At 42.2% G+C, this 23358-nt stretch overlaps 1 protein-coding gene across 1 annotated transcript in view; it reads left to right on the forward strand.

The window, feature by feature from the left end:
* vwa8 (von Willebrand factor A domain containing 8) overlaps window positions 1-22014 on the forward strand; it is a 76337-nt gene extending 54323 nt beyond the window's left edge. Inside the window, exons 38-45 of the mRNA XM_074657670.1 lie at window positions 4010-4118; window positions 4467-4623; window positions 9325-9433; window positions 13820-13945; window positions 14408-14566; window positions 16940-17038; window positions 18205-18443; window positions 20455-22014. Of these exons, the coding sequence (XP_074513771.1) occupies window positions 4010-4118; window positions 4467-4623; window positions 9325-9433; window positions 13820-13945; window positions 14408-14566; window positions 16940-17038; window positions 18205-18443; window positions 20455-20563 (1107 nt within the window). The 3' untranslated portion in view covers window positions 20564-22014. The remainder of the gene's footprint in view (window positions 1-4009; window positions 4119-4466; window positions 4624-9324; window positions 9434-13819; window positions 13946-14407; window positions 14567-16939; window positions 17039-18204; window positions 18444-20454) is intronic.
* The last annotated feature ends 1344 nt before the right edge of the window (window positions 22015-23358 follow it).

Consider the following 23358-nt stretch of genomic DNA (forward strand, 5'->3'; position numbering starts at 1 on the left):
CTTTTCCACAACGAAATAGTGCAATCTAAAGTCTCATTAATGTTTTTCTACAACATGCTATGGTGTAAATATCTAATTTTACTTCTAGTTTGTGTCTTGATGGCAATTTTGAGAATGATTTCTCCACAGGATTAATTTTAGGTTAGGTTTAGTTGTCTAAGGCCATCAGCAGCTCGACTCCAGATCCATCCCACAGCTGACATTTTGATTTTCCAGCTCCTAACAAATGTAAAGATTATGGTGTGCTGTGAACCCAACTTCAGGCTTTAAGACAACACTTCAGAAACTAATGCGTGATATCACAGACTCTGTGTACGTGTTTTCCCACAGTATTTGGTTGTAAACATCATGTAAAGGGTTATGGATGTATTTGTTGCAGCCGCCACTGGTCCCAGTAAGCTAAAGATAACCCTGAGACAGAAAGAGGAGTGTGGGTCGGGTGGTGCAGCGGAGAAAACTTCATTTTTATGACTGTGGGAATCAATAAAGTCTTAATGTCTCTTTCTACCCCACCCTCCTCTCTCAGTGACTCCCCCCCACACCCCCCCAGCTCTCTCTTTCTTTTCTGTCTCTCTCTCTGTCTCTCATCAGCGGTCCACGCCTCGTCTTGTGAGATTAATAGCCTCATAAATTTCTGATTCTCCCTTTAGACGCCTAAAGACAGGGAGTGATTTAGGAGTAATGGCATCTGTATGTATGTGTGTGTGTGTGTGTGTGTGTGTGTGTGTGTGTGTGTGTGTGTGTGTGCAGTCACACACATGAATGAGTCTACTTTTTTTGGGAGTAAATGTGTGCCCCTGCGTGAACTTGGGTGCATGCTAACGTGTGTGTGTGTGTGTGTGTGTGTGTGTGTGTGTGTGTGTGTGTGTGTGTGTTGGCCTTAGTGCATGCCCGTACTTGAATGTTTGAACATGTGCAAGTGAGTCTACAGTGTGTTAAATAGTCTTTATTTATTTTTAGTGTATGAATCCTGCGTGTGCGTGCAGGTGTGTGCAAGAACTAAAATGTGGTAATTTGTCCTTGAATTATGGTATTAAGTGTCTAAGTTCAACACTTTGTTCCAAAATGTTACTTACACTACGCAGCACTTCAAGAAGGTTACTGCTGCCGTTTGCAGATTGTGGCACAAGCCTGCGAGGCGATCTGAACACTGAAGGAGCAATCAAGTGTATGTGTGCATATGAGTGTGACTGATAAGCCAGCTTCAGAGGGGCAGGGAGGAGAAAAAAAAGGTGGCATGAGGCCAACCAGAGCAGAAGAGGCGGGAGAAAACACCCACACACACACACTGACATATGGATGTAAAAACAACCATATTGTACAATTAAGTGTCAGGTTGAGTGACTGGTTGTATAAGGGTGAACTGCTACATGTATGAACGTGGTTATGATACGCTGGATACCTGCAGACACCTACTTGGCCCCAGTTAAACAAAAGGACATGTGTTGTGTGTGCAGATAGATGATGACTGATGTCTCCTGTGCATCTGTGCGTTGTATTGATGATGTCAACAGCGCTGTAATGGAGCAATGGCAGACAGTCACGCACACCTGCATGCACGTTCACACACACAGTGCATCGTATCAAGGTATACCATGGTATGGAAGTTGATACGATAGCCGATATGTTATGATACACTAAAATTAGGCATGATATGAGATGATTAAATCCCTGTTTTTGTTACCTTTGCCATCATCCTGACTGTAAGGCAGCCGGGAGGGACAGAGATTCAACTCTTCTTTGTTTGAGTGCACTTATTTAGTTATTATTTATGATGATTTTCTGTGAAGTTTACTTTTTAAAATGTGTTTTTAATGTTTATTTACCATAAGTGCCATTTTTAATAGGAAAGTTAATTGGATTATTTATAAAAGTTAAGTGATTTTGATTACTATATTCTATTTTTTACTCTCAGATACTCACATTTACTCTGCTAAAGAGGTTAAAGAGGACATCTTTTTCATGGGAGACTGACAGTTTGACTGTCCAGACTGGCTGGTAAAACGTGTGTGGAAAAAGTGAATGAGCCTTTCAGCCGTTAACAAGCTGGTGCCCCAATGCACGGCATTTAAAACCAACATCTGCTGCAGGTGGGAAGACAGAGATGAAAAACAGAAGAACCACTTGGTGGGTGGTTTCTGGATAAATGATGAGAGGAACAGTTTTTTAATTTATACATTTAGTGTGAATCTGCTTGAGCAATAAAACGTATTGTGTGTCCAACACTTCCAGTAGGTCTATTGTATGAGCTGGTTCACACAATGCGTGTTGTCTTGTCCCTGTAATCTGACGTGGTTTATATCAAACTGACCCTCCTAATCTGAGCTAAATATAGAGAGCTCTGCTGATACGGCAGCTTCATGTAGATGTGAGAGCAGAGCCGAAGCTCTGAGCTCCACCGTGTCAGTTTGAGGTGTGGACAGCAGGTCAGAGGAGGAAGAGGAGGGGTCCTTCTCAGCTGGACTGCTGCTTCGACTAGATAAGTGTCTGCTCAACCGCTCAGTCCGTGACAAACCAAAATCAAAAACAGCAAAGATAATAACTCACATACACACACACACACACACAAACGGCCGTCCACAACCTCATCCCCCACAGATACCATTCAAATTCCTGCAGTATGTAAGAATGCAGCTGAACTACAGGGGATGCACTTAGTCTCCCACAGAACCACCCATTCCTCTCTCACTCCCTCATGCGTGCCAGACTCTGGCCGGCCGCCCCTGCCTCAGTGTGAGAGCCGGCATGCTGATCTTGGCAGCGATGGTGCCGTTGAGATGGACCTAAAAATCCAGAGCTTTAACCTCAGTGTGTCTCCGTTCCGTCACTCTCCTGCAGAAAAAGACAGAGACTGTTCTGTCCATCCAGACCGTAGAGATACAAAGTCCATTCTCTTAATGCGTGGTAGGACTGCGTGGTAGGTATAGCTGACTGTTTGGGGTCGTTTTGTTGGCTCTGTCACATACTAATTCAATACATCAGGAGGTTAACACAAAGAGGAGGTTTCAAGAGGAGTTGTGTGAGCTTGGAAAAGGAAATCTAATTTATCTCTATTAGTGGTAAAGTGCGATTACGGCTACAATTGCGACCCAATGTGTTTTCATTGAAGCTTTTCCCAGAGAGTGTTTCAACATTGTGGCTAAACTCTAGTGAAACTGGATTCCCTGAGTGGTTTGGACTGGTTAACTGGTTACGTATATCTGTTTTTTTCTTTTTTATGAAGTGCTTAGTGTGACCCCACGGGTTGTTGTGTGAATTATTGTTCCTCCTAATGGGATGAGAGTGCTGTGGTCTGTTAGCATTTTCAGATACAGTAGGAAATACTTATATACTACACGCATCATACTAATGTCTTTTGAAGTTTTGTGTTATCTCTCTCTCTTCTCTTCAGCAAATACAGTGAAAACTATAAAAAAATAAAAGACATAAAGGATTCAAATATACATCTCAGGCCTTTTAAAGTCTCTCAAGCTAGTGTTCGTTGGTAAACAGGCCCATAATGCCACAGTTGTGCCCTTAACTAAACTCTCGAGTAGACTCTCATGTGACCAGTTACACTCTTATATCAAATAAAACCTTACATAAAGAGCACTACATTTTAACCAAACATTATTTTAAGGTGATACATTTCAGACACATCACCAATGCTTCCCTTTTAACATTTTATTCATGACATTTTTAATTCTAGATAAGACTTTATGAACTCAAATGATCATGAATTTATGACAGAAAAATATGAAATAAACATCTCAATGAAACATGTCTCTGAGATAGTTACAGAGTATAACCTGGACATTGTTCTTGGAAAGACAAGACACCACTAGTGATGGGTAGAAAATGTGTTTTCTTAATTTTTCTAATGAGTTTGGAGGCTGAACCGCCCCTTTAAGCCTTATAAGCTAGCTAGGGCATCAACGAGCGCGCTTGCACAGATGTGAGTCGGCACTTACATGTTTGCTGTATGTTTAAAATCTGACCCACGTGGCGTCTCTCGTTTCTCTCCTCTCAGATTACCATCCAGAGGGACAGCGGCGAGGATGTCACCGCCCCGAAACATGGCAAGATCGACCCCCTCAACGATCCTCACGTTGGGGGAAACCAGTGGGCAGGAGGAACAGGTAACCAGTGATGTTTTACTGGGTCGGCAACATGCACAAGTTCCCTCTATCCACCAAGTGCTGATGGAAATCTATGATGACATTTTACACACACATTACTATGATTGATGGTCAGGACGGAGGTGTATATATGAGACAGAAGTAGTGAGCTCTCGTCCCTCAGCAACTGCTTAGTTGCCCTTGGGCAAGGCACTTAGTTATGGTGTATGTCAATGTGTTAAGTTTACAGTAAAATGAATGCAGACATTTTACTGAGGTATAGAAGCTTGGGGTCAAATGTCTGGTTTCAAATCACTTATTTGTTATCCAAAGTGCCTCCAACAACTGTGATTGTTTCATCCCTGATAGGCGGCAGAGACACGGCAGGCCTGGGTGGCAAAGGTGGCCCATATCGGCTGGATGCAGGACACAAGGTCCACCAGGTGTCCCAGGCTGAGAAAGATGCAGTTCCAGAAGAGGTCCGCAGAGCCGCCCGCGAAATGGGTGAAAAAGCCTTCAAAGAAAGGTAGGTTGCTTTAAATACAGTGATCATTTGCTAAAATATGCCTGCCCAGTATAGGAAACCAATAACCCACATCTCAACTGAGTTAGCTCCACAGGTGGGAATTCGTGTGGAGGTGTACGGATGTTTTGGAAATGTCTTTTTTTTCCACTTTGGAAACTACCCAGAAGTGAAGTGTGTGATGTGTGTAATGTGGAACAGGTGTGTGTATGTGGGGAGCCTTTTTTGTTTAGGCCATCTGCAGGGTTTCCTGGTCAGTCAGCCATCCCAGGTATGGTGCTCCATCCTGGGCAAACAACCACAGGCTGCAGTGCCCCGGCTGGATGGATGAGCACAAGATCCCACCGGGCACCGTGTGTGTATGAGTGTGTGTAGCTACACTTACACACATTTCGCTTCAGAGCGGAGGGTTAAGAGGGCACCCCTTTCACCAGCTCAACCATGAAGGCTGTCTCTGTTCTCTTTTGCTTCAAACAGTCTCGTTCTCTTTACTTTCTTTTCTCCCCCTTCCCCCTTATCCTCCCTCTTATCCTCCCCCTTTCCTGCATGACCCTTCTCATACACTGGCTGCTTTCACACCAAGAGGACAACCTCTCCGACTCTCTCTTCTTTTTTTGTCTCTTCTCTTCTTCTCTTGCTCTTCACCCACTTGCTTTTCTAAATTTCTTCTTTGACACCCTTCCCCTCCCTCCCTCCCTCCCTTCCTCCCTCGCTGCCTGTCTATCAGTGTCCCACTAAGCCCAGAGAAAATCTTGTAGCTACACGCTGACACTCTGCTTCCAAGTAGATGTCACAGTACTTAATACAGCAGGTGAGCACACACTACGGAAATACCTACAGATGGAGCGGCTTGAATTTATGTTGTTTTTTCTTATCACAGGCCAACTCTGTCATGCTTTTTCCATACCTTCTCGTTCAATGATGTGTGTGCACAATCCTTTGTTTACTTAGCTTTAGGTTAAGCATCAATCAGACTATGATCCGTCCTTAAGTACCTGACACACACACTCACACACACACAAGCAAAAACAGGCTTAGGTATGCCTAAAACATGAAACGCTCAACGTGAGCATGCACACACTCTAGCTGTGTCTCCATACCTGTCAGCCTTCCCATTTTTTATGGGTTTATACCATTTTTGAAGGTCAAAAGTTAATTTATGAATAGATTAAAAAAGTTGACATTACATGAAGTCAACATTAATAGATCATATTTTTTTCTCACAGTGTTTGACAGGACGGCAAAATTACATTATAGGTGTCTTTAATGTAACCTTGAAGCCCAAAGCTCACTCACTTCAAGACTCAAATTCATTGTTCATTGTTGCTTCCTCTCTTTGTTTTACTCTAGGTCCATAGTGAGGCATGTGCTGTACATAATAAAGTGTTACGAGGCTCAAATTTGTCAACCAACAGTTAATAAAACATAAAACAAATGAATGAGAATAAGTTGAGTTTCCACCAGCTGTGAATCCATAAATGTGAAAGGAACACTCCCACAGAAAATGGAAAGCATTGCTCAACAATTGATGAGCGTTGGATAAGTTGTTATTGTTCAGTGTCGACATTTCATACTTTTTTTTACAATACATAAATATTCACAGAAAGATTTAGCAAGGCAGCAACAATGGGCAGTACATTTGACATATGTGGGAGGTTGTGAAATTGTGATGGACAAATGTTTGACAGAACCAGCAAGTACAAATACAAGGCCATTGTTAAAGGGATAGTGGGGTTGTATGAGGTACTTATCCATAGTCAGTGTATTACTTACAGTAGATGGTGGTAAATCGATATCCGTTTAAGTGTACGCTATATTTAGAATATTTTAATCAGTTTACCTTGCTGTCAGACAGCCCTTTCCGACGGGGAACTCAAGCTGTTATATCCTTCTAGGCTCTCGCCAAAGCCACCAGACTCCATTGAGAAAATGAACTGAAAAACTTGAACTGTTCTTTAAGGTAAAATTACAGATTTTTTCAAAGGAGTCTGGTGGCTTTGGCGAGAACATAGATAACGGCTTCAGTTCCCTGTCAAAAACATAGACTGTATAGCTGTCTGACAGCAAGGTTAACCGGTGATAATATTCTAAATATAGCGTACACTTAAACTGATATAGATTTTTTTAGGGGAGCATTTCTTTTAGGTGGTTAAAATATGTTTTGCTGCTGGCCCCGTCCACAGCAGTACATTGCTTTGCTCCTATGCGGTAACTCCTGTCTGCTTCTCCAAACTGGTGGTAAAACACTGACAATGGATAAGTACCACATACAACCCCACTTCAAAACACCCTGACTATCCCTTTAAATCAATCTTGTTTAGCTATTCTGTTTCTCTAATTAAATGCATCATAATTTGCGGAATAAAATGAGAACAAAACATCCTTGTCTATGACCTGAGAGAAGCAGGTCTTGTGGATGGAAGGCTACTGTTTGTGTAGTGTGTTGAGTTGCAGGGAGTGTCAGCATAAAGTCCTTGTTTTTGTGGCTGTTGTGTGTGAAATGTCAGTGACTCCACCTCGAGCCAGATCAGACTCTATCTCTGTATTTGTCATTCACTCTCTGTCTCCTGGTTAAGTCAAGGTTCAGGAATTTGAAGGAAATAGCCGCGGCCACTGGCCAGAGTGTCTGCTCACCACATAGACTCTCACGCATCCTCACACACACTCACACACATGTGCACACCTAGGAATGTGTGGAGGAAGTCACTCTGCTATGAACTGCCCTGTGGGCTAACATGATGTGGTGTGAATGCAGAGGAACAGACAGGGAGGCTGTGTGTGCAGGTCAAAAATAACTGGACTACGATGTGAGTGTGATACAGTACATTATGTGTCATGAGAATGAAGAGCAGCACAGGATGATGAGTGGGTAGAGATGATGGATAGATGAATGAATGTTATTCACAGATCACCAATCTAAGATATAGAATGTACAAATATATAGAATTTACAAAATGTAAAATTACATAAACATATATAAAATGTAAAAAATATTTAAAATGTAAAAATACATAAAAGTATATAGAATGTAAAAAAATACATAAACATATATAAAGTGTAAAAATACGTCAAATATATAAAATGTAAAAATACATAAAATACATCAAATGTAAAAATACATAAAAGTATATAAAATGTAAAAATACATAAAAATATATACAATGTATAAAATGTAAAATACATAAAAGTATATCAAATGTAAAAATACATAAAAGTATATCAAATGTAAAAATGCTTAAAATATATAAAATGTAAAAATACATTAAAAAAAACATGTTTAAAAAAAGCATCTGTCTTAAATGAAGCAAATGTAATCTAAGTCCAGCAGACAACTTAAAAATGAGTCACTATATTCTGATACGGTGGTCTATTTAAGCTGTTACTTCTGCTACAGAGAGTCCAATTTATCATGCGTTAATATAAGTGGACGAAGGTTTATTGTTGCTCTTTGACCTCTTGTTGTTCTGAGCTTTGACCTAACAGGAAGCGACAAGCTCAGGATCGGCAAGCAATCCCACCGAAAAACACTTTTTTTCACATTTATACTTCTTATCTTTGAACGTTTAACATATTGTCTGTGTTTTCTTTTATGTGACTTATACATGTGGTCCCCACACTGAAATTACATTCCAGGTGTTGGTGATGATGTAGTTTAGCTTAAATCTGACATCCATTGCAGACATCATGTTGGTAGACGTTCCCTGAGTGTTTGTATTTAGTCTTTTGGATTGCATGGCTGATACCAGCGCAGTCTACACAATACATTCGTCTGACTCTGTTCTCATGCAACCACACACACTCACACACACATTGAAGTGTGTTGCAAGCTGTGACACATAAAGTCGGAGCCTCTCCGCCATCCTTCAGTCCCTCCCTGCGTTTTGAAGTCACTGCTCTGTATCTCTGCGGTGTCACGGTCTGGTTGTCACCAAAAGTTTTAAACACCTGGCAGAAATCTCCCCCACACCTCTCTCAGTTCAAACAGAGTGAGGGTAGCACCCCTTACCACACCCGAGGAGGATTCTGTCAGCGCTACTAAAGTACCTGCACAGTGGGATTATACTGATACGCTCGGCTTGGGGGGCACAGCCCACCTGTCTCATCATGTCTACAGGTGTGCTGTGGAGAGAACATGCACATGCACATGCACATGCACATGCACATGCACACAAAAGGAGCTCCATATTTAACAAACTGACCCCTGTGTCAGTTTGTCCGCTGGTGTCCTGAACTCATGCAGAGATTTCTCACTCTTTCTCTATCTACTTGACCAAGTAGTTGCTCAGATGCAAATATAAATTGCAGATTAAAAGCACAAACCTGTTGCGGTGCCTTTGATTGGCCAGTGAGATTTAAAGTTTTGGACCACTGGTCCGGTGTCACTTCATTGGTATTGATACTATAATCTTGAGTGCTCCCTGCCCAAAGTGATATTGAGAGCCGCAGAGTCACTGAATGGATGCAGGCTGGAAGTAACCTACTTGTGCCCAATTAAACTGCCTGTCAGTCACCTGATTAGCACAATTATGGAAGTAGAGGCCTGTTCCCCTCTGTGAAAGACCTTTGAAGCTGAAAGTAAAAAGAAGAAAGTACAAATCCAACTTATTGTATCCTTATTGATATTGAACATAATGGGTGTTTTGTCTAAAACATATCAAATCAAGTCATCCGTCTCTCCTCTCCCTCTGTGTGTTTCCATCTCAGGTTGAAGGAGATCGATATGAGCGAGTATGATGCTGCCACGTACGAGCGCTTCTCCAATGCCGTCAGGAGACAAGTTCAGTCTCTACGCATCATCCTGGACAGTTTACAGGTCAGATTCACCCCACTTGGCATCACTCAACTGAATTTCTAATCCCAATTGCAGACATTTCCTCGTAAATTCAGCCTGATGTTTGGTGTTTTTGGATATGGAAATATCTTAAATGCACTTATAAATATTTTAGATTTTGGGCTCCTTTGTTTCCGTAACATGTCGTCTTTCAGACTAGTGGAAAGAAAACATCTGAGATACACATTTAGGTGTTTATTTTACTACTTTGTCTATTTGCGTCTGTAGATTTCTCGAAAAGTAAGCATTAGATAATGCCTCATTTGCATAATTAAACATAAAATGCCAGAGAACTTGTAATACAAAAAAGAATTGCCTTAACGTAAGTAATTAGTTAAAATGTTAACCCTGTTCACCTGGCGTCTCCCCTTAAAACAGTTGTTAGACATGACAGGTCTGCTCGTTCAGGTTCGGTAAAATAGCTTGTACTGTACTGTACAGTCAGACAGGAAGGACTGCAGTCGACCCCGGCAGGTCAGAAAACCAAAGTCCTGGGGTCATGAAGTTGGTAGACAACAATTGGTTGACCTTAAACAACCCCAGAGACAGGAAGGAGGGGGCGCTGTCCCACAGGAGCGCCCTGATTGGCTGAGTGAATGAAAAGCAAGAGCGCAGGGAGTGGTGGTCAAAATCCAGGATGTGATATTGTCTCCATTTCATTATTTTGATGTAGATTTTCCTCCCTTTGTTTGAGCTTCTTAGGGGAAATGTGTGTTGATGCATGGTGGCGGTAATGTGTGTGTGTGTGTGTGTGTGTGTGTGTGCATGTGACGAGAGGAAAATCATGCAGCATGTGAGTATGATTACAGAGCAGCGACACCAGGCCTTGCTCTATTATTCTGCTGTCCAGGTGTGAAGCTCTGTTTGTATATGTTGTGGTGGGCGGGTGTTTGTGTGTGTGTGTGTGTGTGTGTGTGTGTGTTTGTGTTTTCCATCCAGGTGTTTGCAGCCGTGCCAGCGCTGGCTTTGAACATGAACGCTGCTTATTGTTTGTATCGGTCCTCGTAGCCCCGGGGCTGTAAAGACGGATGGAGATTATACCAATCCCAGCGGGCGTGACGCTGTGAAGTCATGTTATTTTTATCATACCTGAAGAGTGATTTAAGGAGTCATACTCAAACACACACACACACACACACACACACCAAACCATAGCTGGCAAGCTTTCAATAAACTGATAGTGTATTGTTTCCACCCCATCAGTCTCCCTGAGGGAAACCCCTCTATTTATCTCTCAACAAAGAACTGGCTTGCCAAACGTAATCACCTGGGCACGTAGCTATCAAGCGTCTCAGAGTAGGAAATCAGTCCTAACTGGCCAAAAGAATCACGGAGCGATGCAGATTTGCTCCTACTTCAAGGGCCCGAGGTTATAAACATGTTATATCTCAGCGCTGGCGTCAGCCGTAGCCTGAGGAATTATTTTTGGGTTGTCCATCCGTCCGTACCATTCTCGTGAACGCGATATCTCAGGAATGTCTTTAGGGAATTTCTTCAATTTTGGCACAAACCTCCACTTGGACTCAAGGATGAACTGATTAGAATTTGGTGGTCAAATGTCAGTGTGACATCACATCCGTCCCATCCTCGGGATATCTCGGGAACGCCTTGAGCGAATTTCTCAGTTTTTTTTGCACAAACCTCCACTTGGACTCAAAGATGAACTGATTAGATTGTGTCAAAGCTCACTGTGACCGCACAAAACACGTTTTTTGGCCACAACTCAAGTATTCATCTGCTAATTATGACAATTTCACACAAACGTTCTAACAGGATAAAAGTGATGTAGTGATGACATTTTGGACAGACTTGAATGTAAACTGCAACTTGACTGGTTGGCAGTGATTCTAGTTTCAATTTAATTTGACAGGGAAATGAGACATATCTTTAGCAGAGGTGTCTTAACCTGTTGGGAGTTCTCAGGAGATGACAGTCATGCAGACGGAGGAGAGATAGTTTGGAAATGTTTAATGATAGTGAGCTTATTAAAAGATACCACGTTGTCAAAAATTGAATCATTTTGTGCATGATGTGGTTGCTCCATGAACAAAGAGAGCACAACAAAGCAACCTGGTGCATTTTGGCAGCTCTGATTGCTCTTACAGGACCTGGGATAATGAACAGTTTCATTCCCCACCACTCAGTGTGAAGTGATGGAAAAACACTGCTTTGTTATAGGCTTTATAAAACAGTAAAACTTTGTGTTCACATTTAGTTTTGAACCCATGTGAGTCGCTTGCCAGTGTCTACAATACTGTGGCGCTACTGATTCCCCAGATTTCAGCTGATCGGAAAGAAGCCTGCGAACCACTTTCCAACCACATGATACAGAAATATTTAGTTGGACAAACAAATCGCACAAGAAACAAATGCCTCTTTGATAAGGACACGTGTATAGAGGGGGTTTCGATGAAAATAAACCAATAAACAAAATAAAACCTGTGGGCGTTAGGTTATCATTAGACAAGCACAAAGTCTTGCACAAAATCAGCCTCAATCAGAAAAGTTAAGACAGCAAAGAAGTCTCAAAACACAGGTCTCCTGGTTGAAAGTCCTGTGTTTGTTGGACCCATCCACCTCTCCTCTCACCTGCGATAAGCGATCTCTCTCACTCTTTGTTCTATGTCACTAGATCTGAGCGTAGCATATTTACGCGGATGCATTCACATTGCAGTCAGTACAGACTACATGGCATGAACATGTCACGCCTAAAGCAGGAAGGGCATTCTTATGGCACGCTTTTGCCTCGCGCATTGTCGTGTCATTCACACGCCTTTTCGTGCGACAGGGCTAATCTAATCTAATCTAATCTAATCAATTGACAGCTATTGTTACGTGAATCAATTCTTATCAGTGATGTTAAGTCATGAGACCTGTCCTCTCTGTGACATGATGTCCAATCTATATGTTCTTTTGTGTGTACACACGCCATGTGTTATGTAAAAAGACACCATCATCACAATGACCCGGTGTGGGTGGGGAGGAACGGATTGTGTTCTTTCTTTTGTTAACCTCCTTTTTCTGTAAAGGAGCTCCTCTTCCTTAGGGAGCAAACTGGAGACAGGAGAAAGTGCTCTTCCTCTCTGCTCTGCTAAAAAGTGGAGAGACATCCTGAGAGACGGGGTCAGAGCTTCAAAGAGACCCCGGCCTCCTGCCTCTTTTGCTCTGTGGGTGTGGGTGGGAGGAAAAGGGCTAGTTTGTGGTGGTGGTGGTGACAAACGCCATGAGCTCCTTTTAGTATACTCAGAGCCGTATAAAGAGAGAGTCGCACCAACGGCAGTTCAAAATGCTTGATCATCACATGATTCACGTAGACTTCAGATAGTTCCAGGAAGTCCTTGGCGGTCAGTTTGAATGCATTATACAGAGGGATGGAACTGCATTTTGGGGTCAGGGATCTCTTAAAGGGGAGAAAAATTTCCAAGGACCCCCTCGTAATCGTAACACAGATTTAGCATAATGCTTACTACCATTTGTACTCTTAGATTCCATTGGAACTATTTGTATTCTAAAACGTAAATACTTCAGACCTGTTTGATAGTGATAAACGGAAACACATTTCAGTTTTATTCATGATTCATGCCCCGATATTCCGGATGCTTTGTAATCAGATGTCGCTTTAGCTCGGCCGGCTTCATGGCTTTGTTCGCTAGCACCTGAAAACACATGACGTATTTTGATCTCCCGTCACTGTCGCTCGATATAACTGTCGTCATATTTTCTCAATTTAGCTAGTCTGGTCTAAGCGTCACTTGACGATATGGACTGACTCAGATATTTCTGCTCACCAGCTAACTAGCTGGCTAATAAACTAAACTAAGCTAAGCAGCATTAACGGGTTGTTGCTTCCTAAGTGAAGTGACTGATTCATGACAGATTAACGTGATGTGTCACAATCATATCAGAGTTTCTATTGGCTCAAAGCTAACGTGGGTGGAAGTAAAGGACACAGTATGCTTGTTTTATTGGTGCATCTGTAGATATGTACTTTTTAATGATACAGTACAATTTTATGATTTATAGCAAATTATTTAGGTGCCATGGACCCCCTGATTGAGTGCCATGGACCCCCGGGGGTCCCTGGACCCCACTTTGAGAATCACTGCATTAGAGTGAACGGAGTTGATGCGACTCTCTTCTTTACACGGCTCTCAGTATACTCATACTATACTGTATGTGCTGTAAATCTTTCTTGTTGTCTATAATGTGTCAGCCTGAATTACAGCTGTCTGGATTTTTTTTTTCCTTCATTTCCCAACCTGCCCCGCCAAAATGAAATCATCTCCTCCCAGACAGATTTGGAAATGTGTTTATTTATTTGGATGATTGGTACATAACAAACTGTGTGTATGTGTGTGTGTTTTTCAGGCTAAAGGGAAGGAGCGGCAGTGGTTGAAGAACCAGGCTCTGGGAGAACTGGATGATGCTAAAATCATTGACGGACTGACTGGAGAGAAGGCTATATATAAACGCAGAGGAGAGCTGGACCCAGAGGTGTGTGTGTGTGTGTGTTGCTACGAGCCACACCTCCAAACACACACACACACACACTCCCAGACACACACACATAATTTGGACCTTTATCTGTCAGACGATACATTCCAGTGGTGTGTGTGAGATTATTATTAAACCGTGTGTTTCTGCTCGAGCTCACACACACAGCACAGAGATAGTTCCCACACTAAACATACAAACACACACTAACCATAATATGCATGCCATGTTTTCCCACCTTATTTAGCTCCAAGCATTGCATATTTTTGGTCTGGCGTGAAAGTCTACACTGAAGTAATTGCAGCCAGTTTTGAAATCCCGACCTTGTGTTGAATGTTATTCTAAGTAAGCTACGCCAAATTCCTCGAAACACTTTCCAAAGCTGGTATTTTCTTTAATTTAGTCATTAGTCGCTGCTGATTTTCTATGAGAGTTTTTGTGTTTTTGTGTGTGTGTTTGCAGCTGGGCAGTCCTCAGCAAAAGCCTAAGCGTTTACGGGTGTTGGCGGACGTGTCGGGCAGCATGTACCGCTTCAACGGCGTGGACGGCAGGCTGGAGCGCTCCATGGAGGCTGTGTGTATGGTCATGGAGGCTCTGGAGAGCTACGAGCACAAGTTCAAGGTGAGATGTCACAACAAACATTGTGTGTATGGAAGTCGCTTTGGACAAAAGCATCTGCCAAATTGATGTAATGTTACTGAGGATACTATACAACCTCAACCCACCACTATCATGTTACATATCCAAACTTATTGAGGTCAGAGTGATAACTTAGTAGATGACTTCTGCTTTTTTACTCAGGTCCCTTAGTCACCTGCAGGCGGCAAACTCTGTGTCTGAAAAGTGAAGCCAATGCTGAAGTGCCTTAAACTTGCATTCTCTCTAACAGCCAGCAGGGGGCGACTCCTCTGGTTGCTAAAAGAAGTCTGATTGTATAGAAGTCTATGAGAAAATGAGCATACTTCTCACTTGATTTATTACCTCAGTAAACATTGTAAACATGAGTTTATGGTCTCAGTCGCTAGTTTCAAGTCTTCTTCACTACAGCATGATGTTCATTCAGTAAATGATGGTCCCATTTAGAGTCAAATAGACCATAAAGCAGGGGATGCTTTAGGGCGGGGCTACCTTGTGATTGACAGGTTGCTACCACGGCGTTGTCCGTGTTTTCGTCTTACAACTTTAACCCTTTCACAGTGTGTTTTCAGTTCATCAAAGTTAATTGTAACATTTTGATCACCTAGAAATGTCTTATTCAGCGTCCACGTCCACGTCTTATACACTACGGTCACCTGGTTTGCCGTGTGAAGGATCTGTTATGTTGTAACTTCTGACCACACTGTGCTTGGCAGTAAATGACATACTTTTTGGTGGTGAATAATTTTATGATCCTCACTACCTGTCTGCTACTGTCTCATTTTATGTGCCGCTTTTGTAAAACTTAGTTTCTGCAAAGAAAACTCAATAGTTGACACATTTAATGAGCCATTCATGAACGGAACATAAGGAGTCCATCTTGGCCAGGAAAGTAGGATCATGGTAAAAGACGGAGAAATAGAGAGGAGCAGAGAGGAGGAGGGAGATATGAGTGAGTGTACAAAAATTGAAGGGAGACAGACTTCTTGGCCCCTAAGTGACACTCAACCCAACCTAATACTGATCACATATCAGAACACACGCACACACACACACACACACACACACACACACACACACACACACACACACACACACACACACACACACACACACACACATTTCAGTGCTGATCATCACATGTCAGTGTGCCAACTGCTTTCATTGCGCAACACCCCTTACATAAAAGTGCATCTGATAACTCATAAGACATGGTCACTTGTGTGAGCCCGTGATACCTCACCCCGTGCAGTCTTACATTGTGTGTGTGTGTGTGTGTGTGTGTGTGTGTGTGTGTGTGTCTTACAATGTAAGACAACCATTGATGGTGGTTGGTCAGACATGCATATCTATTCAGGATTTATATTTGAAACAGTGCATGTAAATAGAGATGGCATGATGAAAGAGTAGTCTTAAGAATTTGTCACTTTATAGTCTCATGTCCTATTTATTACAGCCATCAAAATAAAAATTTAAATAAATGCATAAATAAATAAATGTAAAAGTCAATAAAAAATAAATGAATAAATGAAGGGGAAAATTGAATTGAAGAGTAGATAGATAGTGGGATTAATACAAAAGTAAATAAATAAAGAAGCTAATTAAAGAAGCTATTTATTTCTGTCACATTTTATCAGTTAATTAATGCCTACATTTATTTTGTAATATTATTTTTGATACTTTTATTTATTTATTTATTTATTCATGATTTTGATCTGTCCTCCATAGACCCTATTACAAGCCAAAAATGGAGTGGAAAAATTACTTGTAGAAAAATTTTTAAAAAACTCTGAGCTTTAATTTGAGTGATTTCAATTCCTTGGTCCCTGAGGTATAAAAAAACAAAAAATAAATAAATAAATATATCGTACAAAAAAGATTTGACATTTTGAAAGAACACACTTCTTACCCAGCAACAGTGATATGAATGGATGAGACACACAGTCGCATAACTCTGACCACCGCCGTCATAACTGCCCTTATTAGAAATAGCCCATATATATATAATACCTGGGTCCTGAAATAGCACAGTGGAGCCCACACTGCCAGGCTGACCCGGGTTTATGTAGGCCAGTTGTGACAGATGGTCTATCGGAGGCATGCACACTTTCAACAGGGTCAACATACTGTAGTGGGTGCAGCCTGGAGCGAGGATGTATAAGTTACGATGTGACGTCTCTGCACCGTCACACCTGCGTCTTTACACGTCATGAGGAGGCTTCAACAGGGGTTTACACTAAATTCTGGGGTTGTGCAACAACAACACGTTGTCATTGCTGTCATTTATGTTGATGTGGTGCCCAACATGTTAACTTTTGTCCATTCTTTTCTCTTACTTAAACTGTTTTCTCTACTCAGTACGACATCGTGGGCCACTCAGGCGACGGCTACGACATCGAGCTGGTTAGAGCGGATAAAGCCCCCAAGAATAACAAACAGAGACTCAAAGTCCTCAAGGTACACATTCACCATCGGTCCCTTCTTGTTTTGTTACTGTACTCCCGTTATTCCCACACATACTCACCCAAATAGACTGAAAACAATGGTTTGTATTGTTGTATTTCTTTCTTTCTCTCTCATTAACTGGAAGGATTTTTGTTGTTGTTGTTGTGGTTGTTGTTTTCCTCTTGTGGTATCTAGCCATTCAGATAGTTTTATATGTTTAACTTGGACAAACTGAACCTTGAATATACAATTTCAAATTAGCCTGTGAGTACAATCCTCAGTGCTGTTCGCAGGCATCGGTCCTCCACTTCCCAGGGTCAGCCACCACTAACAACTTCTCCACCTGTGTCATAATGTATCGTGAGTAGGGCTGGGTAACGGTACCTGACACCTTTAAGGCATCTACCAAAATAACCCGGACTTATCTCCTGCTCCATCACGCTCCAATTTCGCTCCAGTACCGCTCACACCATGAGTTCAAAGCCCGTCCCAGAATGTATCTGTGTATTGCACACGGCAGTAACATGGGATTGTTTCAAACTTGTGTGATCCAGACTTTTCTAATGACTGCAGAGTGTTTTAAAGTCCAAAAGTCAACAGTTATTGAAAAAAGATAGATGTTTTTATCTAATGATATAGTCTGCTTCAATCCATATTTGTTGGCGTTTAGCCTTTCAAAAAACAACATTTTCACGGCAGTCAAAAGACTGTTTGCTCTCCCACTCCACAAAACTGATGAGTTATTTTTATTAAAGAATATGACGACAGACATTCGACGCTTCATCCGAAAATCTCAATAAAAGCCTTGAATGTAAAAAAACATGACATTTGGTAGCCTACAGCCGTACTTAAATACAACGCAGCTTGTTTCTTTGTTGAGCGGCTTTGAGCTGGTGAGCGGAGGGAATGAACAGCTTCGTGAGCTACAGTAGCCAGTGGGACAAACACACAGCTTCCATTTACATGATGGGTATCTGATGAAGTACCCTATTGGTATCGGTATTACATTAAGGGTACTGGTAATGGTACTGGCATCATCATTTTTTAAACGATACCCAGCCCTAATAGTGAGAGTGAGGTCAGGTATGTCTGAACTCTGAACACCTTTTTAAACTTCTTTTCTCTCTGGCCTTTTTCCTTCCTCCTCCTCCTCCTCCTCTTCCTCCCTCTCCTTGCAGAACATGCATGCCCACTCTCAGTTCTGCATGAGCGGTGACCACACTCTGGAGGGCACAGACTCCAGCATCAAGGAGCTGGCGCGAGAAGAGGCCGACGAGCACTTCGTGGTGGTGCTCAGCGACGCCAACCTGGAACGCTACGGCATCAGGCCCGAGCGCTTCGCCCAAGTCCTGACCTCTGACCCGGAGGTCAACGCCTTCGCCATCTTCATCGGATCTCTCGGCGATCAGGCCGAAAGGTGAGGAGGTGGAGGTGGAGGTGGCGTAGGGGGTGGGGGCTTCTTGGTGGAGATAAGTAGAGGGTGTAAATAGGGGAGGCAAAGGAGGAAACAGGAAGGATGACAAGAAGTGAGTGAAACAATATGAGGGAAAAGGTTAGAAAAGATGCCAGAGAGAAGAGGGAAAGGGTGGAGGGGAGGAGAGGTAGTAATGAGAAAGGAGCAGAGACGAGGAGATGCAAAGAACTCAAAAGGACTGGTATATTTGAATAGTAGCCATGCAGTCAACTTTAAGGATCCTGCTAAAGATACTCGACTGTAGCCGGTCATCCAAAACCAATAACGAACAACTAGACTTCAAAGTGAGGTGGAACAGTGAGTCTCCATTAGTCTCTCTGAGGCCGACTCATGTTCCCACTTGCTGCTGGTCTCGCTGACCTTTTTTGTCACATCCCAGATTACGTCCTGAGCTTTGCAGGCAGGACAAAAGAGGGTGTAAGTGCACTCTTCTGTCTGCTTTGAGGAGCCACCGGCTTCATGGTTAAAACAGTCACGAACTGAAGTACCTTCAGAATGACAATGACCTGTTTTGCACCCCGCTCATGACTCTGTGAAGAGTTGGAATAACAAGGGAGGAAGAAAGAGACCTCTGACCCGTAAACAGCTACAGGAGGAATTACTCTTTAACTCCAGAAGCCATGGTCGGGTAGAAATTAACTTTACTAACTAACAGTCTATAGGTTTCTGATTGGTGGAGCTTACTGTTACTATGGAAATGTTTACGATACCCGTGAATTGTTAGTAAGGGTACGTGCTCGTAGGTGCCATGGATGTATAAAGAGAACTGGATACAGCGTTGTAGACGTGCTCTCGTTCATTCCTCGACTGTCGAGTGATAAAGTACCTGGATCATCCGGCGATCTTCCGCATCCATTGGGCCCATAGAGCAGGCGCAGTAGTGTTTCCTTTTACTCCACCTCCCAGCCCTCGCTCCAGCGCTCGGTCTTGGTCTCATTCACATGAAGGAAGGAAGAGAAATAACTCTGGATTCAGCTATTAGTGCATTTTGCAACTTTTAGGACTTAATGATTTAAATAAGGAATATTCAAGTCTCAACCGTTTCCTTCCCAATGTAAGTCTATGGGGAAAAAAATGTTTTGGACCCAATGGCACCACGTGACGGACACGAAAGTTGTAGTACCACCGTTTGGCCACTACAAAGATTTGCTTCAAACCCTGCCGCTCTTCCTGGGGTTTTGGTACGTGCTCCCCGAAATGTGTTTCTGAAAACATTTGAGGCCAGAAATAAGCCACGCAATTGCTGAGTCTTCATTTTAGATCGACAAGGGTTAGTTTCCAGAGGCAGTTTTTCAATGGTTTATGGGAGGAGTTATTCCTTCACTCTTAAAATACTTGTACCTTTTCCTTTTCTGTTTTCCAATTATTTTTTTTCTCTGAATCAAATGTTTTATGGTCATGATTCATCTTGTGGATGGTTGGCTTGGTTCCAGGCTAAAAACTCTTTAAATAAGGATTTTCTGAAATGTCAATAGAGTGAATGAATGAGAAGTCCACTTCCAGTGGACGGTCACTGTTGAGCTCTATGAGAATGATATATTCACATGTCATGGAAGCACGCAAGCATTAGGACCTTAGTTATGGGGAAGCTATAGAGTTACGTAATTTGATGTTAGGACGCTTTGGGAAGACTGTTTATATCCCTGTTGACTGTCCATGCTGGTGTGTGTCCTCATGTAGAGGACAAACTACTAATTGAAAAAGAGGAATGTGTAAGTAAATGAGGGAATGAAAGAACAAAGGGACTGAAACTTAATGGAAGTAGCTGTGTTGTGTTGCTCCTAAGCTCCTCCATGTGAGTGACAGCCCTTTCATTCACACACACTGTACTCTCTCGAGGACCAGTTCACACAACAAACAAGCACTTGTGTGTCTTTTTTGTTTTAGGAAACGATTCTGTTGCTTAAGTTCAGACCTTCTGTTTAACCATCTTTTTTTCCCTTCCTTAATTCAGACTCCAAAAGACCCTTCCAGCAGGGAGATCCTTCGTTGCCATGGACACCAAGCAGATCCCCCAAATCCTGCAGCAGATCTTCACATCTACGATGCTGTCCAGTGCCTAAGACTGACGCAAACACTAACATGTACACTTACTTCTAATCTGACACATTCAAAACCTCGACAATATTAGTTCTGCAAGCTCTGAATCTTGTCAGACTCTTTTAGGGTTAACACGATGTGTCCTTAACCCACTTTCTGTATCAGATTATAACTTAATCCGAGCTGTATCAGTACTGAGGACTGGCCTTGAAGGGGAGTTATGTTTATTATTTTACAGAAGCCTTCTGGCTGTCAGCAAAATCTAACCGTGTTGTTAGCGTGACGGAGGGGAATACTGTTCAGCTGCTCTCTAGTGTCTGGGAATATAAGTACTGTACAATGTGGTCTGTGATGTCTACTGTGAAATGACACGCACTGTAATGGTAACTACAGTGACATTATGAATGCCTGGAGCCTGTCTCCGACCCCATATGGGGATCAAACGCGCAGCCTAACCTGTTGTTGTTTTTGTGTTGACTGCGCTGACGCACGCACGCATACGTCTCCGTCCTGTTTTGGGTTGTTACTCAGAAGGCCGGGTCGTGAACTTGAAACAGCCTCGCTCGTTTTGGACTTCCTGCTCATTTATCGTCTGTCACACAGAACAGAAAAAGGCACAGACTTACGCAGGAAGGGCCACCTGACCGACCGACCGACCACTTGGATGTGACGGGCGGCAATAACTCGGCTCCCTTTGGAATGCTGGGACTGTGACCAGGGAATTTCCCCCACCTGACTGCACACGCTCTTTAAAGGCAGCCGCTGTTGCACAACTCCCTGCTGTGCGTGAGTGTGTGTGTGAGTGTATTTTCTCCTCCTACAGCATCTATGACAACATGCACAAGCCCTTTTCCTTCCTGCTGGACCTTGTGACGCCCCCGTGTTCGTCTCAGTCCTGCAAAGTCTCAGATCGCCTTCCATTGCCGGACCTCCCACTCCTCTTTCTCAAACACACACAAACCTCCTTCACCACTGCAAGGAAAATTAGTGGAAAATAGTTGTGGTGTTAAGAGATTACAGTCCTGTGTTTTATTCTATGTATTTGTGCTTTCTGACATCATTCTGTGCAGTCAGATTCATTCTCCAGCTGTGCCAACTTGCAGCCACATGCATACAGTACTGCATCAGTTTCGCCCCTGGTTATGACACTCACTATGTTTAACTGATCGGATCAATAGCAGCCCGTCTAACTATCAGTCTCCATTGATCCCCCTCTGATAGAGGAATGTCCCTGTTTTTATTAACCCACTTCCGTCTCCTTTTGACCCTCTCTCGCTCGCTCTTTCTCTCACTCTGCTGATTAGTTAGAAAGAACAAAAGTGACCTCATGATCGTGTATGTAGACATTCAAAGTGTGCATAGTAGCATATTAAAACCATATACATTTTAAATCTGTTTAGTCTTATTTAATTGTACATTGTTATTACTTTATGTGGAAAGATTGTAAAAATTTAAATAAATCCTGTCGACATTGCTCAGTTGATTCCTCATATCTAATGTTATTACATGATTAATCACAACTGTGGCTCTAACATTTGCATTCGTAACAAATGATCTGTTCAAAGAAAACCATGATCCAAAAAAATTTTAATTTTAAGTATTTAGAATTTGTGTCTATGTACACAAATAAAATAGATTAAATGTTGTGACTATTTCACAAACTGCTGTGAGACTGTTGGAACTATAGAGGAAACAACAAGAATGTGTATCTTTGGATGAATGGGGAAAAAACCATGAACGGAAATGCTATTTGAAGTTATGAAGACTTGTTAAAGTTGAAGTAGGAGAGATTGGAGCAAATATTATTAAAAAAAGTTATTTTTATAAAACGGTCGCTATATCGTGACAGTAGTACATGAAACAGGTAACCTGAAAAAAAATTATGTGCCTCTGTGTTCTCCGGTGCTCCTAACGGCATCTGCAAGATTTCACAGACCGGAGGAAAACAAGCAGTCAGAGCTGATCTGAGGTCTGCTGTCCAGCTGCCGTCTATGAGAGCCGGCTGTCAATCAGCGAACTCCGACCAAACGGTCAAACTAGGCAGCGCTGATCAAATATTAATCAATATTATGTTACGTTAATGTCTTTTTCTATCCTCAGATGTTCTATGAATCATCTTATAGTGTACGGTTTAGCTGTAAAATGAGAAAGTTTTGTGAAATCTGGTGAAGGAACGCCATGTTCTGAAAAATATACTGCCTACTGCCACTTTAAGCTAAATGAAACGTTTATCTGAATAAATCTGGATTATCTGAAAAATACCTAGTTACAAAGCTGAAAACAGGGCTGATTTTCTTATCTCATAAAAAGCTAAAATTTTGGTGAGACATGATTCCCACAGGACATTAAAGCTATGATTGTAGTTTGTCATTTTAAGCTACGATAAATGACAAACTCATAGCCCACAATTCTATCAAAGAAAAGATGAGGGGGGTGTGAGAACACATTTTTAAATAATAGAAGTATTCTGTAGTATTAAATAGAAATATTCTATTATCTTTAATAGAGTTGTGTGTTACTGTGTTGTATGTTATTCTGCAGCTTTTCTTCCTAGAAACTGAGGAACTTCTTAGAATCACAGACCGCTCAGCTTCCCTCTCATTTCCCTCATGGTCACTTTTTCCGTGTGTTGTAATGATCCGTTCGCTCGACCACAATCACCCAGCCCTCGCTCACTGTTTTGACTATGGCCAAAACAACCTCAACACACACTATGCAACTCTTCACACTGTGTAGTCAGATACCATCCTCTGCCCTTCCTTCAGTGTTCTGGAAAAAAGGGTTTCTGAAGATGATTTATGTGTTCAGTCATCGGCTC

The sequence above is a fragment of the Sebastes fasciatus genome, chromosome 14, assembly GCF_043250625.1.
Source record: "Sebastes fasciatus isolate fSebFas1 chromosome 14, fSebFas1.pri, whole genome shotgun sequence".
NCBI classification, from domain to species: Eukaryota; Metazoa; Chordata; class Actinopteri; order Perciformes; family Sebastidae; genus Sebastes; species Sebastes fasciatus.